Source organism: Ceratotherium simum, chromosome X (assembly GCF_057802395.1).
Source record: "Ceratotherium simum simum isolate JZ-2026a chromosome X, ASM5780239v1, whole genome shotgun sequence".
Lineage (NCBI taxonomy): Eukaryota > Metazoa > Chordata > Mammalia > Perissodactyla > Rhinocerotidae > Ceratotherium > Ceratotherium simum.
This window is the reverse complement of record NC_141940.1, coordinates 110,012,113-110,033,415: the sequence shown is the minus strand read 5'-3', so window position 1 is coordinate 110,033,415 and position 21,303 is coordinate 110,012,113. Positions and strand designations below refer to the sequence as shown.

At 38.7% G+C, this 21,303-nt stretch overlaps 1 protein-coding gene across 3 annotated transcripts; it reads left to right on the top strand.

Annotated features, from left to right (window-relative positions):
• Positions 1-394: 394 nt before the first annotated feature.
• PRDX4 (peroxiredoxin 4) lies at positions 395-19,954 on the top strand. 3 transcript variants are annotated; one of them, XM_014791164.2, is made up of 8 exons: positions 396-708; positions 3,929-4,046; positions 6,940-7,056; positions 10,620-10,742; positions 14,629-14,759; positions 15,793-15,827; positions 19,557-19,603; positions 19,842-19,954. In XM_014791164.2, exons 1-8 carry the CDS (start codon positions 465-467, stop codon positions 19,843-19,845), a joined length of 819 nt encoding a protein of 272 aa, XP_014646650.1. In that variant the 5' UTR covers positions 396-464; the 3' UTR covers positions 19,846-19,954. The 3 variants fall into 3 exon arrangements, with proteins under 3 accessions (XP_087283398.1, XP_014646650.1, XP_004435256.1); XM_087427272.1 differs by lacking the exons at positions 19,557-19,603; positions 19,842-19,954 and adding an exon at positions 19,396-19,550 and having other exon boundaries at positions 395-708; XM_004435199.3 differs by lacking the exon at positions 19,557-19,603 and having other exon boundaries at positions 398-708.
• The last annotated feature ends 1,349 nt before the right edge of the window (positions 19,955-21,303 follow it).

The window sequence follows — 21,303 nt, the reverse complement described above, 5'->3', positions numbered from 1 at the left end:
AAATGCAAGCTGTTCAAAGGCAGCTAGGTTAGTTTCACTTGAGGGGAGGAGGGGGGCGGGTGGCGTGAGGTGGTGAGGCGGTGAGGCTTTGTAGAAGCGATGGGCGTGGAAGGATGTCTAAAACAGTGCACAGGGCGGGAGCGCGTGAGGCCAGTCACGGCGGAGGCCACCGGGCGGCCTCCGCAGACTTGGGCTAAGTCCCAGGGCGCAGGCGCAAACGCTGTCTGAGCGCGAACAGGCGGGGCAGGCGCCCACGTGGCGAGGCAGGGGAGCAGCGCGGGGCGGGGGAGCGGGGAGGCTGGGGACGAGGTGGGGGGGCAGGAGGGCGGGGGGAGTGGGGGGCGGAGCAGGTCTCGCGAGGCCGCGCCCCGGCTCACGCGGGCGTCGAGCGCGCGGTTGTAGCTGCCTGGCGGCGGGAGAAGTCGCGCTCGGGCCAAGAGACGTGTGTCTGCGCTCGCGTGGTCATGGAGGCGCCGCCGCTGCTGCCGGCCGCGTGGACTCTGGCTCCTGGCCGGAGCCGAAGGCTGCTGCTGCTGCCTCTGCTGCTGTTCCTGCTGCCGGCTGGGGCGCAGCGGGGCTGGGAGGCGGAGGAGAGGCCCCGAACCCGCGAAGAGGAGTGCCACTTCTACGCGGGTGGACAAGTATACCCCGGGGAGGCGTCCCGGGTTTCGGTCGCTGATCACTCCCTGCACCTCAGCAAAGCCAAGAGTAGGTGGTGCCCCGCCAAGGCGGATGGTGACCCGTGGCAGAGGGAGGCGGCTGGTGGGGAGGGCCTGGTGACACGTGTACCCTGGTTACGGTGGCTACCCGAGGGCCTCGCTGGGGCGGCACCCGGGCTGCCTCAGGTCCCTGAGCGGTCCTGGCTCTCTCCTGGGTGTTGGGGAGATGGAGGGGGGTTCCAGCTGTAAAGAAAGAAATGGTTTCCACTAATCAGATTTTGAAAGAAGTAGTGGTTACCCCGAAAGCCACAGATAAGGGAAAGAGGGTGGCCCTCGTCCCAGGCTTGAAAGCATAGGAGGATGTTGTGCAAATCCAAACACTTCCTCAAACATTGCAGAGTGCCTGCAGCACATCACGTCCGTTTTCAAGTACTATTTCAGGGAAGAATGCATTGATAAGTTGAATAATGATTCATAGAAATTTGATTAAACAGAAAAGTGGTTAAACAAAATGCCGAGGAAGGCAAATGCTTCATTTTTCTTTCTTTTTTCTCTTTCTTTTTTTTTTTTTCCATCTTGTAAAGATTTTAAAAGCTCTCCCCAAAAATCTGTATAGGTAGTTAATGGGTATTCTTTATATTTCTCAGAAATGAAGAACTTGTTACAGGGTGTATTTTGGAGGCTCTTTGTAGGGAAACGGGGAAAAAGGAGGTTGGAAGTAATGCATTTGAGTTGATGATAAACCTGGTGGCAAATTTGTGTCTTGGCAGTTTGGTTTTTGATTATTTGCATTCTGTCCAGTGTACACAGCTAATGGCCACTTTCAGGAAGGACACGTCAGATTAAGTAGATAGTGAGAAAGTTATGGCCTGCTGCATCTGGATGTTAAGATTAGCCAAAAAGAAGTGGCCAGGGAGGGGCTCAAGGATAGCGACTGTCCTTTGCTTGCTTTTAAGTAACCTGCTTTTCCTGTGGATCATTTGGCATTCTGTAGATGTGCATTTGGCTTTTGTGGTTCAGTTACAGCATGTTATGTGCCCATATTCAGCAAAAAAAGTAATGCTTCACGATTAGGACTCCCCAGTGTTGAATGGGATGTTGTTATGACTTAGGTTGGATTGGGAGGGATAAGTGAGCAAAACTGTTTTGCCTCCTTACACATTTGCTGTTCTTTCCTACTGAAAGTTAACTACTTTTGGACTTTTGTTTTTAAAAAGCCAGTCTTGCACTTTTAAAATCATAGTATTTCCAAGTCCTGTTGGTTTTACTTGCCTGGGAAGATATTTTGAAATATGTTAGCCAATTAAATGTTTACTGGCATTACGTATATTTCCCATAAGAAACAAATCCCATCCAAGTCTGCTCATGGAAGCAAAAAGTAGGAATTATAGATCTCCCTTTACCAGCAAGCCTTTTCAAATTTTAGATATTTGCTACATTTCTGTGTCACATGTAGGCTTATGTAGAATTAAAGATACGAGCACTTTTATTGGTAAAATGGAATATTATGGAGCCATTAAGTCTTTCAAATAATTTTAGTAACGTGAAAAACTGCTAGTGATTTACTGTTTCCTTTTTAAAAAGGGTGCAAAGGATCAAAATTTGTGTGTTTGAAAAAGACTGGAAGACGTCAAAATGTTAACAGTGGTTAAACTGATGGGGGTTATGGGGAGAAGAGATTTAAACATTCTTTACACTGCTCTGCATTTGCCAGAATCTTGGTTAATTATATGATTTATATTCAGGACAATTTTTGTTTTTTGATAGATGCAAGGGATTGCTTTGGGTATTCCATTTATAGATCTTAGCAAAGTAACTACATTCTTTTTGCTCTATAAATTAATGACAGTTTTTTTCTTTGAACTAACACTGCAATTCTTAAATCAAGAACCCCAAATTTCCAAAATCAATTTATTTTTCAGATTTGTTTTTCTCAATATGCTAAAATCATTAAGGAGTATCATTGTAACAGATCATTACAATTATAACCTCACACTTGAGTAGCATTTTAAATAACATATGTAAAGCATATACAGTTGAGTACCCTTCTGCTATCTAATTCGCCCTCCTGGCCTTTACTTAATCAGATCAGAATATTTATATGAGGTAGGCTGCTGGCCCAAGATAAGTAATCACATGTTATATATTAACTTCACAGAGAAATTCATCTTAAGTTTGTCTCTAGTTTCAGAGTAACCAAAAATGCTGTCTGTTATTCAAAATACAATAAGTACTGGCAATTATAACCCTTACTTTCTAGGAACCTTAGTCAAACTTGGAAGCAAGTATTGACTTCAATGTATGTAATGGTTCTGAAAGTTTAAGTGCTATCTGAATGTGTTAACAGAAGATCAAGGTACATTATTATCAAAGCGTGTTGGCTAGAATTACACCATGCCCTCACAAGAGAGCGCAGGAACTATTCAGTTTCCATCAGGTCACTTGAAACCTGTTCAAGGGGGTCTCCTACTTCAAAGGCCTCTAGGAAAATAATCCCGTAGTCCGGGATTTTATACTTCTGGCTTGATGTATTTGCAAATTTCCTACTCCTTGAGTGTAACCTCCTCTGCAGCAGGTCCTCCATGTGTGTGTGAGAAACTGGACAAACGTTTAAATTAGTACATCTGGAAGACTGCCATTTGAGAAAGAAAATCTAATGATTGAAATGTAGGAAGTTGATTAACTTGGAAGGGCTGTATTGAAGTATCTAGTAGGGTTTAGTGCAGGGATGGCATATAGGGGGTCTGTGAGCATGAATAGAAAAAAAAGTCTTTATTTCCACTAACCTCCAACTGAAATTTAGCATTTCCTTCCATTATGAACACCAGCAACAAGCCGCATTAGCTTTAGCAGTACTTGCTTGTACCTGTCACCAGTAGAATCACAGATATTTTCATGCCACATGACGGTTGTTGCAGATATCCTGAAATATCATTTACACTCCTCACTATCTTGGGTAGTTATTAGATCACTGCTAGATCTTGCAGTTTTAAAGTGTTAATAGAAGGGCACGTGTATTACTATAGCACCAATTTGTTTTTTAGTATTTAGATAATTGCATTTCAATATAATTGGTTTCCTTTGTAATTCTATATATTTTATTTTATGCATTCAATAACACTATTCTGAGAAGTCCGTAAGCTTCACCAGCCTGCTAAAGAGGTCAAAGGTTTAGAAGCCTTTATTTTTAGTGACTTCCTAAAGATGTCCTTCTGTCGTTCCACTAACTTCCTCAGCGTTATAGAACATCATATATTTTTCTTTCTTAGTTTCCAAGCCAGCACCTTATTGGGAAGGAACAGCTGTGATAAATGGAGAATTTAAGGAGCTCAAGTTAACTGATTATCGTGGGAAATACCTGGTTTTTTTCTTCTACCCACTTGATTTGTAAGTAATACACGTACATAGCAGCTAGTAAAACCTCAGTCATTATCAATCATTATTCAAGAACATCAATAGTTAGAAATTATTTTATTTAGCTCTTGGTTCTTAAAAGGCAAGCTGAGATGAAGAATTTTTTCAAGAAGGTAACATCTACCATATATTTCAGAATCATAACCCATGGTCCCAATACTTTATACTTATATCTACATGATTGTGTTATCATAATGTAATCATTAGAGAAAAGCTACAATTATATTCATTAAGCTATATCTGCTAAGGCAAGAAAATGAACTGATAATATTTTAGAAGGCATTTAAAAGCAAGACTTATGCCACAGATCTGTTTAATGTATCTCTATTAACTGGAAATTAATAATTTAATATAATAATAATAATTTTTAAATTTATTAAAAATTAATCACCTTTTCTCTGGTGATACCGTTTAACTTTGGTTTTACTATTCTTTGCTGCATCTGTTGCTTTCCTGCAATTTGAACATTTTCCTGAAAATATTGCATATGCTTAAGGAATAATACTTAATAATATATAGTTATGGGGGGTTTCTGTTTACCTCTGTGATAGTGAACGCTTTTGTAGATAGAAAGTTGACTCAAAGTAAATACTCTTGCAGCTTTAGTCACATCAAGGATTTAATTTTATTTTGAGTGTTTTTCAAATTCCATGAAAGTGAAAAGATACCAAAAAGAGAGTTATCCTAACTTTTATCTTTTTCTATTTGAATATATTTTTTTGATTACAGAAAGTAACCACAAGACTTTTCTGTCTTTGCCACTGGGTATTAAGGTCATTTCTCTATTAGGTCTAATCTAGAACTATGTAAATAAAACTTAAATTTGCAGAGAGGATATACTTAAGCTCATCTCTATAGGTTGTCTCTAGACCAGGGGTCAGCAAACTTTTTCTGTACAGGGCCAGCTAGTAAATATTTCACTCTAACGGTGATCTCTATTGCGACTACTTAACTTTGCCACTGTAGCACAAAAAAGTCATAGACAATACGTAAACGAGTGAGTATTGTTGTGTTCCATTGAAAGTTTATTTACAAAAAATAAGATAGGCTGGAGTTGGCCTGTGGACTAAAATTTGCTGACCCCTACTCTAATCCAAATAGGAAGAATTCTCATAAAAATTAGAACATTGAGACTAAAACAAGTCATGAATCCGCATAATACATAATCGTTTAAATTGGTAAGAACTTGCTTCTTTCTAATAACTTGTACTGTGTGTGGCTTGACTAGCTAAAATGTATAATATAATAATTTCTAATAGAAGTAGAAATTTTAATATATAAAAAATGATAGGCCTTCTAAATTCATGTTGCTGTGAAACCAAGTTAACACATATGTTAAATACATATGACGGTAAACCTGAATTTTGAAATTAGTCTAACATAGCAATAAATATCCTCTGTTTATCCAGTGTTATTTAAAACTCCATAATGAATAAGACATATCTAATTAGAACATGATGTTAGCAATGGTCTTCTGGGGCAAGGAGCTAAGATAGCTTCTTTCTGTTTCCATGTAATGCCAGACTGGCCCTGGTTAGAGGAGGAAGAATCCTGGGGCATTTGCCACAGTCTGCAAGGAGGAAAGTCGCAGACATAAGCCTTCACTTTCCTGCCAGAACTATTTCTCTGTCTTCACTAAGAAGTTGAGCACATGTGTCTCTAGGTAGCATTTCTTGGGATAATAGGAAGGAAAGCAGGGGCTGACCGTTCGTTCATACGTTTTGGGAAATATTAAAAATACATATCATAGCCCAGGCTTCCAGGGACATAATCTCACTTAGAACTGTATGCTTGCATTTGGCAGTCCTCCACTTGAACAACTGAAGTATTTGAAAAGCCTGTATTAGGCTCTGGTAGGAACTTGTCCCCTAAGCCTACATTTTTTTAACTTTCTTGACCATGACACACAGTAGGAAATACATATTTCATTGCCACCCAATACACTTACACGTGCATATAGGGTAGCATTCAGTCTGTATGCACCAGTACAGCCATCCTCGTTAAAATATTGAAAAACTTTCATAGTATGGTAAATAGCCACTTTCCCAGCACCCTCCCCAAGTTGCCTTTCCCATCTGGTCCCTTTCAGAAACCTCCAGAGCTAAAGAGAACTTTGAGTTAAGGTTGTTGAATATTTTTAATATCACTCCTGAACACACACACATATATATATGCACTTGTATATATATAAAAATGTTTCATAACTTACCCTTACTATATATAATGTAGTCTCATATTTTCTATTTCACTTCTTTAAAATGTTGGATGGAACTCAGGAAATTGGCTTAAGGAGTTCCTACCACAGTTTGAAAAACACAACCCTAAGGTAATATTCTCTAACATGCCGTTCTGACAAGACTGGGAGGACAGGTAGAAGAGGACCTTATCAAGAAAGGGAGGGAGATGGGAGAGCATTTTCTCATCTCCAAAATAGAGGTAGATGCATCTAGCTCATAGGGTTGGTATAGGAATGTAAAAAACAAATAGTGAAATGATGTAAATTTTGTATAGATCCTTTGAAAGCTGTAAAGCACTGTATAAAGTATTATTGAATAAAAGCTAATAAAGCGGGGGGAGGTGCTGCCCTGAGGGAGAAAGGAACATTGGTTGACCATTGATCCGTTAAGTTATAAAAATAAAGTTTATTGACATGTAATTGGGAACTCTGTAATATACTTTTTTTTATTAAATGATATTTGATCAAATGACAGTCTTTTAGACTACTCCATCTCGAGAAGGTTCAAGATAAAATTGTTCTTAATGTACATTTTTGTATACTAAAGGTGTTTGTAAAAACTAAGTCATTTGAAACTTCAGGTCTGTGTGTATTTTGAGAATACTGATTTTTTTTTTTTTTAACTTTCAGCACTTTTGTGTGTCCAACTGAAATTATCGCCTTTGGTGATAGAATTGAAGAATTCAGATCTATAAACACTGAAGTGGTAGCGTGCTCTGTCGATTCACAGTTTACCCATTTGGCCTGGTCAGTATCTTACACTTACACTTGTAGGGAAAAGAATGGATTACCCTTAAATTATGGACAGACAACTCTTAACATGATAGGCATGTAGTTATTTATCACACAAATCAGGAATAGATTTATCTGAGAGCTGCTAGTTCAATGAAGTTATGGTAAAAATGCTTAAAGATTTTATAGAACATTTCAAAATTTGAAAAGAAAAAGTTAAATGCAAAAGATGTAATATCCATAGCAAAAAACCACTGAATTGTATGATTATTATGATAAATTGGGTGACTATAATCTGGAGAAAAAAATCCTTAAAATACCATTTCTCTGTTACACAATTGTCTAGTATTAAATTCAAAATAGCTTTTGTAATTACTTTTCAAGAAGCAATGATTTTTTTAAATTAATTTATAAAATTTAATTTTATATAATTATATGAAAATTTATTAAACATGAGAAGATGTTCCACCTAATTAATTGCAAAGAATTGCAAATTAGGGGCCAGCCCGGTGGCACAGCAGTTAAGTTCGAGAGCTCCGCTTCAGCGACCCGGGGTTCGCAGGTTCAGATCCCGGGCGCAGACTGACATGCCACTTGTCAAGCCATGCTGTGGCGGCGTCCCATATAAAGTGGAGGAAGATGACCACAGATGTTAGCCCAGGGCCAATCTTCCTCAGCAAAAAGAGGAGGATTGGCAACGGATGTTAGCTCGGGGCTGATCTTCCTCACAAAAAAAAATTTTGCAATTAAAATGACAAGAGATACAATTTTTTCTCTGATTGGCCAAGATTTCAAATATTGAAAAATTTCATCCAGTGTTGACAGAGGTGTGAAGAAATGGCACTCTCACACACATGGTTGGTTCAGCATTTCTGGACAGCAGTTAGACAACATGTTTCAAAATTTGAAATGTGCATGTCAATGGGAGTTTTTGTGCACAAAATTTTATGCACAATAAAAATTGTTCAGAATTATTTTAGTTTTAAAACTTGTCAATGCAGGGCCAGCCCCGTGGCTTAGCGGTTAAGTGCGTGTGCTCCGCTACTGGCGGCCTGGGTTCGGATCCCGGGTGCACACTGACGCACCACTTCTCCAGCCATGCTGAGGCCGCATCCCACGTACAGCAACTAGAAGGATGTGCAACTATGACATACAACTACATACTGGGGCTTTGGGGGAAAAAAAAAAGGAGGAAGATTGGCAATAGATGTTAGCTCAGAGCCAGTCTTCCTCAGCAAAAAAAAAGAGGAAGATTAGCATGGATGTTAGCTCAGGGCTGATCTTCCTCAAAAAAAAAAAAACTTGTCAATGCAAATAATCAATAACCAATCTATAGATTAGAAAGATAAGGTGATGTTGATCTGAGCCAAGCTGAGGACTAGCCCAGAAGAGCAGTCTCCACCAGGGAAGAAAGCCCTCCGGAGAAGTGTGGTTTGCAGCATGGTTGTTATATACCATTTCAGAACAAAGAACATACATCAAGCATGACAGGAATACAATTTTTTTCTCAAAGTCACAAGGAGGTGTTTTGCTGTGGTTTAGCATGTACACAGCTGGTCAACTTGACCTTGGTTTTCTGGGAAGAAAAGCTTATCTTCAAAGAAGTACTGGTATTGGCATTTGAAGGGAAACATTCATCCCTATCTTTAAAGAATGCATTCTTTGCTTTGGGAAAATGTTTGAAGCAGATGTACAGTGCATGTTTGACAGGCCATAATTCAGGCTGCTGTGGGAAAAACAAGTTTTAGGCAGAATCAGGTTTAATCCAGAATGACTTCCCCATATACCTCAATATGTGAAAACTTATTATTCTTATTATTTTCATCAAACTTAATATTCAATTCATTAACATTCAAAACAAGTTTTTCTCCATTTACAATTATATACATGCACATATATACATATGTATGTATATATATAACTAAAATTTTAGTTGGTTCAGGAACTACAATTTAAATTTAATTTACATTCACTTAAGTAACCCATTCTCATAACTATTTTAAGGTGCAGTTGTATATTTTATTTGATTTCCTTTAAGTATCTCGCTTTTCAGAAAAACCTCCCCAAGAACTTAAGTAATTCTTGCAAATTTAATAAATAAATAGATGTCTTAAGTCCTTTTAAAAAGTTTCTTTGCTATTTATAAACTGAATAAAATTTCAAATTACACATTTTGAATGGAATCACAAAGTGAATCTGTTATTCTAATATGCCACATTCTCTTAAACATTATAAATAATATACAAATATGTACTGATTATTTCTTAATATAAAAATATTAAAACTATGGGTTGAATTTGCTTCATCATGTGTTTTTTTTTTTTTTTTTGAGGAAGATCAGCCCTGAGCTAACATCCATGCTAATCCTCCTCTTTTTGCTGAGGAAGACTGGCTCTGAGCTAACATCTATTGCCAATCCTCCTCCTTTTTTTTTTCCCCAAAGCCCCAGTAGGTAGTTGTATGTCATAGTTGCACATCCTTCTAGTTGCTGTATGTGGGACGCAGCCTCAGCATGGCCGGAGAAGCGGTGCCTCGGTGCGCACCCGGGATCCGAACCCAGGCTGCCAGTAGCAGAGCTTGTGCGCTTAACTGCTAAGCCACGGGGCCAGCCCGCTTCATCATTTCTACAGTAATTCTAAATCTTTGTAGGATTAAAACACAAATCCACTAAGGAAAAAGTTATGTCATCCTAAATAATTTGGGATTGCTTTCCCAAGGAATTTTTGGGGATACCTTCTCGGCTGGAAGGTCTCATATCAACCAGAGATTTCTACTTGGATGTCAAAACTGAGGCTGCAGACATCTGGAGCAGTGTTTCCTTGTTTTCTAGCTGCTATGTATACCCTTCCATTAGGGCCCCAGCCCACATCCCCAGGTTTCAAGTTACAGAATACTAAAATCTGAAGACTGATGCATCTGAGATTATAACTAACTTCCTTCACTGCTTCAGGTGGACTTTTCATTTCTTTGTCTCTCAGGATATTAAAATGTCATCCAGTTCTGGGGCCGGCCCTGTGGTGTTAGTGGTTAAGTTCGGCGCACTCTGCTTTGGTGGCCCAGGTTCGCAGGTTTGGGTCCCAGGCATGGATCTACACCACTCGTCAGCCATGCTGTGGTGGCAACCCACATACAAAATAGAGGAAAATTTGCACAGATGTTAGCTCAGGGCTAATCTTCCTCAAGCAAAAAAAAAAAAAAATGTCATCCAGTTGTATTCTGTATCTCTCTGAAGGCTTTATCTTGTGATCACAATTCTAAGGTTATGCTTATAATAGTGCATACCCTTTGATCCATCAATTCCACTTCTAGGAATTAATCAGACAAGTGTACAAAGTTGAGAATATGAAGATGTTTCTAGCAGCATTTATAAAAGTAAAAAAAAATGGAAACAGTTGAAATGTTAATAGAGATTAGTAAAATATAGTATGTCTATATATTAAAAATGTGATGTGTATCTCCATATTTACACATTACACACATTGTGTGTTCATTCATTTATATGCATATGCAGAGAAAGAGTGCTGTTTTGATATCTGCCATTTACTTAACTCTGAAGGTAAATGTTCTGTTTGTTACAGGATTAATACCCCTCGAAGACAAGGAGGACTTGGGCCAATAAGGATTCCACTTCTTTCAGATTTGACCCATCAGATCTCAAAGGACTATGGCGTATATCTGGAAGACTCAGGCCACACTCTTAGGTACCTTTCAGTAGTTTTACATTATGACAAATCCAAATATATTTGTAATCCTCCTTAAAATGGAGTTAGAAGATACAAGGTTTGATAAGAAATGTTTGCTCTATTTGCAGAAGTGTTGTAGATACTATGTAAAATAATTGGTGAGTGCCCTACTAAAACTATGTGTCAGACTGTTAGAGATGGAAGATTATTTAGAGGTCTTTGACCAGCCCTGTCATTTTACAGATAAACAAATTCATAGAGTTCCATGAACTTAGCCAAAGTTATATATTCAGTTAATTGCAGAGCCCAGACTTGAACTAATTTTGTTATGATTGTTGATTTGCTTTGCAGTGCTAGTAGTTTCTTTTTGAAAATGTTTTATGTGGGCCGGCCCCGTGGCTTGGTGGTTAAGTGAGCGCGCTCCGCTGCTGGCGACCCGGGTTCGGATCCCGGGCGTGCACCGACGCGCTGCTTCTCCGGCCATGCTGAGGCCGCGTCCCACATACAGCAACTAGAAGGATGTGCAGCTATGACACACAACTATCTACTGGGGCTTTGGGGGAAAAAATAAAAATAAATAAAATCTTTAAAAAAAAAAAAAAAAAAGAAAATGTTTTATGTGAAAGTATCAGTATTTTATAATCTTGTGGTTTTTTAATATCAGATTTATTGAGATATAATTTACGTACCATACAACTCACTCATTTAAAGCGTACAATTCAATGGTTTTTAGTATATTCACAGAGTTTTGGGACCATCACCACAATCAATTTTAAAACATTTTCATTACTCAAAAAAAGAAATTCCATATCCATTAGCAGTCACTGCCCATTTCCCCCAATCCCCCTCCCCTGGCCTAGAGGCAACCACTAATCTAGTTTGTTTTTATAGTTGCCTATTCTGGACATTTCATATAAATGGAATCCTACAATATGTGCTCTTTTATGACTAGCCCCTTTCACTTAGCATAATGTTGTCAAGGTTCATCCATATTGTATCATGTATCACTACCAGTAGTTTTTCTTTTTTTGTATTTGCCAAGTCTTTAATGTTTTCTGCTTCCATAGAGTTTGTTAGTAAGTTAATTCCCAAAGAATAAATATGCCTCTAGAAAGATTGAGGCAGTTTTAAAATTTGAAATTATTTGAACGTTAACCAAGCAAAATTATCTAATATTAGCTATTTTATGTGATTTTAACCAGTAGTTTGTTTTTTAAATTATTTTTTATTTTCATCAAAGTAATACATGCACAAAGGTTTTAAAAGTCAGATTGTCTTAAGCAACAGTCCCCTCCCTGCCCCTAGCCCTGCTTCTTGCAGGCAGCTCCTCTCAACTCTTTAGCTACTGCTTTCACTATTTATCTCCATATTTCTAAATAAGATCTTATACTTTTCCTGTATTTATCAATTTTGACATTATTCATCATGGTAAATAAAACTTTATCTTTCTTTTTTTTTTTTAAAGAAGTCCTTTTAATTTTTTTATTTTTATTTTTATTTATTTTTTTGGTGAGGAAGATCAGCCCTGAGCTAACATCCATTGCCAGTCTTCCTCTTTTTGCTGAGGAAGAGCAGCCCTGAGCTAACATCTGTGCCCATCTTCCTCTATTTTGTATATGGGATGCCGCCACAGCATGGCTTGATGAGTGGTGCATAGGCCAACGCCTGAGATCCGAACCTATGAACCCCAGGCCACTGAAGCAGAGCACACAAACTTAACCACTACGCCACCGGGCTGGCCCCAGACTATATGTTTCTTATGCCATCCCCAAATTTATTTTCCCAGTATAATATGTCACAATTTTGGATTAAGTCAATATTCAGTGTTTATATTATATAAATATTGTTCGCTGTTAAGCTCTTAAGTGTAGTGTGGTAAGAATTACATTCCCCTTCTGGTAAACTTTTTTATTTTCTTGTAGCTAATAAAGTACACTTTTTTCATTCCCTTCGTTTTCTGTATACCCATCACTAATTCTTCCTAAACTCCCCAGCTGAACTGTAACCCTTCTAAGTACTGCATTTTTCCTCTGTCAGTTGTTTTTTCTGGAAACCTCCATCCTCCTGTTTCAAATCAGGCTGACTGCTCTCTAGGTCTACTACATAGCCCTTGGTCCTAGCACCTTATGCACCAGCATCCTGGGACTTGCCTTCTCTGTTAGATGCCCAATTTTCTGGCTCCCGTGCCTGCCTTCTTTATTTAATCCTTTGTTTTGGTGAAGCACATCCTCATAGCTTTCTAATAAAAGGTCACTAGAAGGTAAAATGCTTGATGCCTTCCATGTCTGAAAATGTTTTATTCTGCTCTCATGCTTGATTAATAATTTGGCTGGGTGCAGAATTCTAGAGTGAAAGGCATTTTCCTGCAGACATTTGAAAGCATAGCCCTGCTACCTTTAGCTACTGGGATTGTTTTTGAGATGTCTGTTGCCATTTTAATTTCTGATTTTTTTGTAAGAATGACCTGTCTCTTCTCTGTGGAAGAGACTTACATACATGTTACACCAAGTCTGGCAAATGTCTTCGTCTCAAAGTTTACCAGAGAAGCAGTTACAAAATCAAAACAGAAAACAGAAGCTAGAATTTGCTACCAAAGAAAAGGCAGACTTCTTTTTGTGTGCTGTGTGTTGGTATGATGTATGTTATAAAGGCAAGCTCAAAATTTCAGAACAGATCTGTTCACCATTGACAAGAACCTTCAGCTGTAAAAGTAGCTACAGGAAAGAGTACCCAGATGAAGAGTAATTAACAGTTTTTCCCGAGTTTGGCCAAGGTGACCTTGTCCAAAGAGAGTGAGTCCTAGTTGATTTAGACTCAAGTTGCTCATTCAAAAACTGTATTCTAAGATAAGCAGAAACACTTTGGTAATGTTTAATGATTATGAAACAAGATTTCATGTAATAGATGTGAAATTCCATGTATTTCTATTAAAAATATATCATCATTATTTATAATAATTTATAGTAATTTATTTATAAATTTATATGATTTATAATAACACAAGCAATTAGCCCCAGTACCTGGGATCTTTTTCTAATCCAAAATAAGTATTGGGTTGAAATCCATATTGACTTAAATAAATAGACAATAAAGTCCTTTGAAAATGTTTACCTGTAGTCTCCTTTGACTCTGGCAATGCCACCCCTATCTCAATAGCAGATCCTTTAGGTCAAACTACTTCATTATTTCTCAGGCCATAGAAGTGAATCACACAGAGAGATTTAGAGGGAAAGGTATTTCACTTACATTGGTGACCTTTTTTTTTTTACCACCATTGAAAAAGGAAATACAAAGAATTCTAGGGCCGGCCCCGTGGCTTAGCGGTTAGGTGCACGTGCTCTGCTGCTGGCGGCCCGGGTTCGGATCCCTGGCGCGCACCGACGCACCGCTTCTCCGGCCATGCTGAGGCCGCGTCCCACATACAGCAACTAGGAGGATGTGCAGCTATGACATACCACTATCTGCTGGAGCTTTGGGGGAAAAATAAATAAATAAATAAAATTATTTAAAAAAAAAGAATTCTAAACAGCCGGTGATAAGAAAGATGGGTCACTCCTTCACCCAGCAAAAAGGCATTGCTGTGTAGTTTCATCATTTTGTTTACAGTACAATAAAATCCCAAACCTAGTACGCATGAAGATTCAACTGTTTATACTACAGTACATCTCATAGCCAAAATCAAATTTTTTAAAGCTACCATTTAACAGTGATAATCCCAAATTATACAGTAGATAAATGTGAATATCGGGGTGTGCGCGTGTGTGTACCAGTCAAGTAGGTAGGTAGTGTGTTGTTGGTTCTGTATAACCTCCTTCTGTATGGATGGTCCAGGGATTCACATTAACTAATATTTGTCTTAAGTGAGATGAAATGTCCTCACTTTTACCACTCTTGTGTTTTACAGGGGTCTCTTCATTATTGATGACAAAGGAATCCTGAGACAGATTACTCTGAATGACCTTCCTGTGGGTAGATCGGTGGATGAGACACTACGTTTGGTTCAAGCATTCCAGTACACCGACAAACATGGAGAAGGTACACTTTCCTTCTAAACCTCAGAGCCTTTTGATTTTTTAGTTTGAGAGACAGCAGCATCATTAGTTTGGTTTAGTAATTAGTAATTTGGATGGTGCCAAAGTCTTCTGATTGATTGTTTTCAAATTATTAGCAGAGCTTTTTAGCAGATCAAATTATTTTTAAAGTGCTTTTAACAAAATATCACTAATATATTCTACTTACTGAATAAGATGCAAAAATATTCATTATTTGCATAGTCCTTTTGGATAAGCTCAAAGAGAAAAGTTTCTACTGCCGCAATTTTTCAAATTATGTTTCTGTAAACTTACAATGTGCCAATCTGGCAATATTTAGTAATGTAGATTTTATTTGCATGTTTACATATATTTGATTTAGCTTTTTTCCTCAGGGTAATTCAGTAATCCTCAAGGTTATTCAGTATCACACTAGTAATCTATCAGTTCATATTTTTACTTCAAGTTTTCTCAGTAGCTAAATGGAAAACGTCAGATTTTGCTAAAATACAACATACGTTATATAATCCTTTCAAAAGTGTAACTCAGTGCCAGGGTCAGGGTGCGTTCTAAATCAAGGGAAATCCTACTTTCTGAATAATTTTCAAGTCTCTTTTGATAAACAGCAAACTGTGGCATCAGTACAAAATACTGCAGGAAACAGCTGATAAGCTTACTGGAAGTTTACATATATTCAGAGGAATTTTTACTGTGCCCAGACCTTTCGGTTCACCAGATTCCCAAACTTTCCAACTGTATTAGAGGAACACTCGATTTGGTTTCTTATATTGCAAATGTAACTAAATATAATTGGCAAAAATGAAAATAGATTAGCTGCCTGCTGATGAGCTCCGTGACTAAAATTCCTTGGTGCGAGCAGACAAACTAACAGAAGTCAAGTGTTCAGTGGCCTAGAAGTGTTCTCATTAACATAGGCTCTATTTTCAGTTTCATTTGGAAAAAGAAAAGACAAGAGTTGCTGAAGAGAACTGAACTCTGTTTTTAAACTGTCTTTTGCCAATTTTTTTTCCTTTCAGTCTGCCCTGCTGGTTGGAAACCTGGTAGTGAAACAGTAAGTCCAATTGATTTCTCTGTTAAGGGGCTAGCTGGGGCCAAAAAAAAAATGCTAACCTTAGGATAGTCTTTCCTTGTAATGGAACTGTCTTGATTTTGTAAATGAAGTAAATGTTGATAGGCAGAAATCATAAGCATACAGGCGTTTTTTGGACTGTAGGGAGAGTAATTGAAATTGGAGAAAGCCGAATATGGGCCTTAATGCTGTGTATTTTAAAGCCAAGTATCCAGAGAAATATACCGATAAAAAGGGGGAGGGGCACAGTGTAGACTTGGTAGAATAAATTCAGAGGTCTTAGAGATCACATATGGAATTTCTTCCTATATTGTGAGCGAAGAGAACAGTCAGAAGCAAAACCTTTATATGTATAGTAAAAAGCTTTTGAGAAAATCTGGCTTAATTAACATTGAAGCTAATGCTTCTCTCCTTATCATTTGAAGGAAGAAAAGATTGAAACAGGTACATTCTTTCATTTAGGGAGGCTGTATAACTTTTAGACAATCCTTGAAGTAGTCTCTGGCCAAAATACAATTTGGAAACTTGCTTAAACCTTTTTTCATGGGCCGGCCCCGTGGCTTAGCGGTTAAGTGCGCACGCTCCACTACTGGCGGCCCGGGTTCGGATCCCGGGCGCACACCGAGGCACCGCTTATCTGGCCGTGCTGAGGCCGCGTCCCACATACAGCAACTAAAAGGATGTGCAGCTATGACATACAGCTATCTACTGGGGCTTTGGGGGAAAAATAAATAAATAAAATTATTAAAAAAAAAAACTTTTTTCAATAACATTTTTATCTTCTAAAAATCAAGAGTTTTACACAAACTGTGGGTAGGAAATGAAAAACACTAGAGCATTGGAGGAAAACATCATTATCTTAGGATAAGAGAAAAATATAGACTCCTAAGACTTTCTCCCTTAGCAAACCAAAAAAAAAGTACCATTAGCCATAGACAATGAGAGGTAGAAATTCACTGTAACCTCACTCAGATTAGATAAAGTAACTTGATAGATTTGTAAAACAGCTTTGCCTCTGCAGGTCAAAGTTAATGTTAAAATACAAACTTACTCACCTCTACATAGATCTGATGGATCTCAGAGGGGATTTGAAGTTAGGCATTAAAAGTACTTTGAGCACTAGGTACTTTAAATTATAAATTAGTCATTAAGTTAGTTTACAGTTACTGATTGTGAGACTTAACAGATAGAAATATGAATCAGAAGCTGCAGGCATCACCTGAGAGAAGCCTTAAAAAGCATTTCTGGATAGGTCTTCAAGATAGGAGCACTTCCCCCCGGGAGCTGGAGTGGTACCAGCAGTGACGAACGAATAGCATCACCATCAGGCAAGGGCCCGTGCTAGGAGATCAGCAAGAGCTCCCAAGAAAGACAGATTAACACGACGGGTGTTATAGGATGGGGAGTGGACGTTTCAGACAACGTGTTGACTACCCACTTGATTAACTTTGGGGGGCCACAAACCCCTTTGAGAATCTGATGAAAACCATAGCTTCTCCCTCCATCAAAATGCACATGTGTTATCACATACTGTGTTTGGGCATTCTTTTTTTATTCCCAGCTTTCTTGAGTTTTAATTGACAAATAGAATTGTATATATTTAAGGAGTACAATGTAGTGATTTGATACATGTATACACTGTGAAATGATTACCACAATCAGATTAATTAACAAATCCATCACCTCACATGGTTACCTTTTTGTGTGTGGTGAGAAGGCTTAACATCTACTCTTTTGGCAAGTTTCAAGTATACAAAACAGTATTATTAACCACAGTCACCATGCTGTACGTTAGATTCCCAGAACTGACTCATCTTAAAACTGAAGGCTTGTACCCTGTGACCAGCATCTCCCAATCTCCCCCACCCTCAGCCCCTGGCAGCCACCATTCTACTCCCTGTTTCTATGGGCGTTCTTTTAACAGACATTTTTTGAGCACGAGCTATATGGCAACTATTCAGACTGTTAGGATAGCCGGGTGGTATTTATCAGTGAACACCGCAGCCAAGGTCCCTGCCCTCAGAGTTACATTCTAATTCTAGATTGTGATGAATGCTTTTAGAAACAGGTTGATGGGAGTTGATGGGATAGTGCCTGGGGTGAGCATAAAGTGGTCAGGAAAGACTTCTAAGATGACATTTGAGTTGGAACGTGAGTGAAGAGAGGGAGCCAGTCATGCATAGAGCAGTGCAGAAAGAACAGCAAAGACAGACGCCCTGAGGCAGGAACCAGCTGAGCGTGTTCAAGGAACAGAAAGGGCTTCCATGCGGCAGGATTAGAGTGGGCTACAAGGACTGGGAGAGGAATGCCAGTGTCCCGTGGTGTGGAGAGGTGGAGAACAGTGAACTGACTGAGCCGTGTGAAGTCATTGGTGACCACAGTGAGGGCAGCAGCTAGTGTGGAGTGGTTTAAGGATGGGGCTGAGGGCAGAATGAGGAGAAAGAGATGGAGTATGAACAACTAGTTCCAGAAATATTGCTGTGAAGGGGAGAAGGAAAGAAAGTAGCTGGAGAGGGGGGATGTAGGATCAAAAAAGGTTTTGTGCTGGTGTTTCTTTGAAGATAGGTGAATTTTTCATCTCCGTCTCCCTCCATTCTCTCCTGTGTATGCACAGGCCTCCCTGACCTCAGTTTCTCTCCTCTCCAATGCATGTTTTCTCCAGACCAGAACCTTTTGGAGGCTCTCCAGTACTCACAGGACAAAGGCCAGATACTTGGGCACAGCCTTCAAGCCTTTGCATTCTTTATTCCCACTGGGCTCTCCCAGGTCATCTTCCCTAGGATCCACGCACGCATGCTGTGCTCCCACCAAATCACGACTTATTTTTCCCCAAAATAATCCCTGCTTTTTCACACCTTTGTGCCTTTGCTCAGGTCTTTCTTTCTATAGCCTGGCATACCTGTCCCCTTCTCTAAATTCCACTCATCTTTCAAGATCAACTTAAATGCCACCTGCGCTCTGAGTTCTTCCCTGATGCCATCTCAGCCTCCATTGAGTCACACAGCCTATGTCACACAGAATCGTATTGTTCATTGCATCGAAAACAGTTATGTACATGTACATCTTCCCCACGTGCTTGTCCGGCCTCATAGGCGGGGACTTGGGTAGTTCTCCTTGTATCCCCCACTGCCCAGCACACTATTGGCACATAGTAATTATTCCATAAGTACTTGCGAATTGAATTTAAATGCAGAGAGATTATAAGTTGGCAAAGACAGAATCTTTGAAGTGATGCCTGAAAAATTAGGGAACTTTTATTTTATGCTAAAGAAAAATTCTGAAGAAAACACCTATAGAACTATCGTAAGCTGATTACAGTAGGTTATTTTTTAATATAGGGATAGATGTACTTTACTCATAACTGTCAAGTAACATAGTTAGTGGGAGGACAAATTATATTGGAAATTTCAAAAAAAGTCTAGTAGGGTTCTAAGGCTGTGATACCCTAGGAGGGAGCGTTTTTTCTTTCAGAGTATTTGTTCATTCACTAAATAGTTATCGAAGGTAATGCTTTAGGGTGTATTTGAGTCTTTTTTTTTTTACTTTGCAGTTTGAGATTAAAAGGTTACATTCTGGACCTCCAAAAAATCCATTTGAACACACTGCCCCTTTTTCAGGTTGTTGTGGCATGCCAACATTTCATCAGCAGATGATTTTAAAAATACATTAACATCTGTAGCCATGCTCTCATAATGTGTTCGATTTAATTAGATCAAACCTGATGATGCCATGAAAGCCTGGTGGCCGAGAGAAGAGCTGTAAGTAAATTTTTGGGTGCTTGAGTACAGATGTTAATTTATTAACAAATGATTTGCCTTTTGGGATAGCTAAGATTAGTAGGTAGGACAAATCCAGTTTTTCTTATATATATATATGATATAATTTGGTATATAAAAATAGTCTTTATCTTCTCTAGTCAAGAGATGGGCAACTAATGTCAGACTACTAATGATGTATGTCAGCTTTTAAAATGAATAATTTGTGTTTTTTTAACAGATAATCCCAGATCCAGCTGGAAAACTGAAGTATTTCGATAAACTGAACTGAGAAATACTTCCTCAAGTTACGATGGTTGAAAGTTCTCAATAAAGTTCACCGTTTTATTACCATATTGTGTTACAGTAGTAATTTCTTGGAGAATATAAAAATCCATGTCAAGGTCCAAAGATATATAGTGTTCAAGTTAGACACTGATGCCAAAAGATAGGCAGTTATTCTCTATCTTTCCGAAAAAAGAAATGTCCAGTTGAATCCAACTAGTAAGAACAGTGATAACTAACGTTTATGGAGTGCATGCCACGTGCCAGGCACTGTGTTAGGCAGGTGAGGCGTATTCTTTCATTTAATCCTCACAGCAACTCTTCGAGTTATTTATTTTACAGATGAGGAAACTGAAGCTCAAATAAATTACTTACCCAAAGTCACACAGCTAGCTAGCAAAGGTAGAATCAGACTTTGAACCCAAACAGGCTAATTCTAGTTTCTGGGCTCTTAACACTCCACTGTGGCTCACCTCTGTACCTTTGAGGATGGCAGGAGAATAGGTTGTGAGTCTAGTCACCTTCCATGGTATCTGGTACGGACAGCTGACCCCAGAGCTCACTGCTGTATACAACATAAAGCCCTTTGCCCCCCCGCCTTTTTCTCTAAATTCATGTTTTCGACTTGTACCAAATTTATAAGTAACAACTTATATGTTTACATTTAGTTTAACAAAAGTGGAATCCCTAAATATATGTAGCTAGCTCTTCACAGATAACCATATATAAAGCTCAAGTCCAGTGCTACTTCACCCCATTTACCACCCAAATATGGCAGTGACTTTATTGTAATTATCTATAGATGTGCCATGTAGTTAAGGGACCTGGTACTCAGAATTTGCCTCAGCCTGTCTTCCATGCTAATCCCCTCTCATCACTCGCAAAAAGCCCCTAACCCTGGGGGAAGCCATTACTTGAACTGGGGGTATTAGTGGCCTGGCTGAAACTCTGAGTTCTGTCATAAATGGCAGATGATTAGCGACAGGCATTTGGACATGGACATGGGACTCCAACTGCAATTTATAACCCTTTGCTACAGCAAAGTAGGCTCTAAATGCTGGCTTACAGTCGAAATTTTAGAAGCCAACCAATTAGTAAAGTTGTAGACTGCTAGTACTTTGATGTTCAAATAGGCTTTGATAATCTTGTCAATCAATACTTCCAATACAATTAGAATCCTATTCTCAGGTTTCCTCTTTCCAATCTGAAAAGTACAGATTTTTCACTCATGGAATAAGCCTATATCTTCTTGATTAATAGTTTCCATTTTTTGAAGCTTTTCTAGCCTCATGTTCATTTTAGGTGTGTTACCAGGGAGGACAGCTATTTTTAGATCCATTCAAAAAACCCAGTCAATGTTTCATTCAACATTCAGCAATTATTGATTCCCTACTCTAAACACTAGGCATATATCAGTA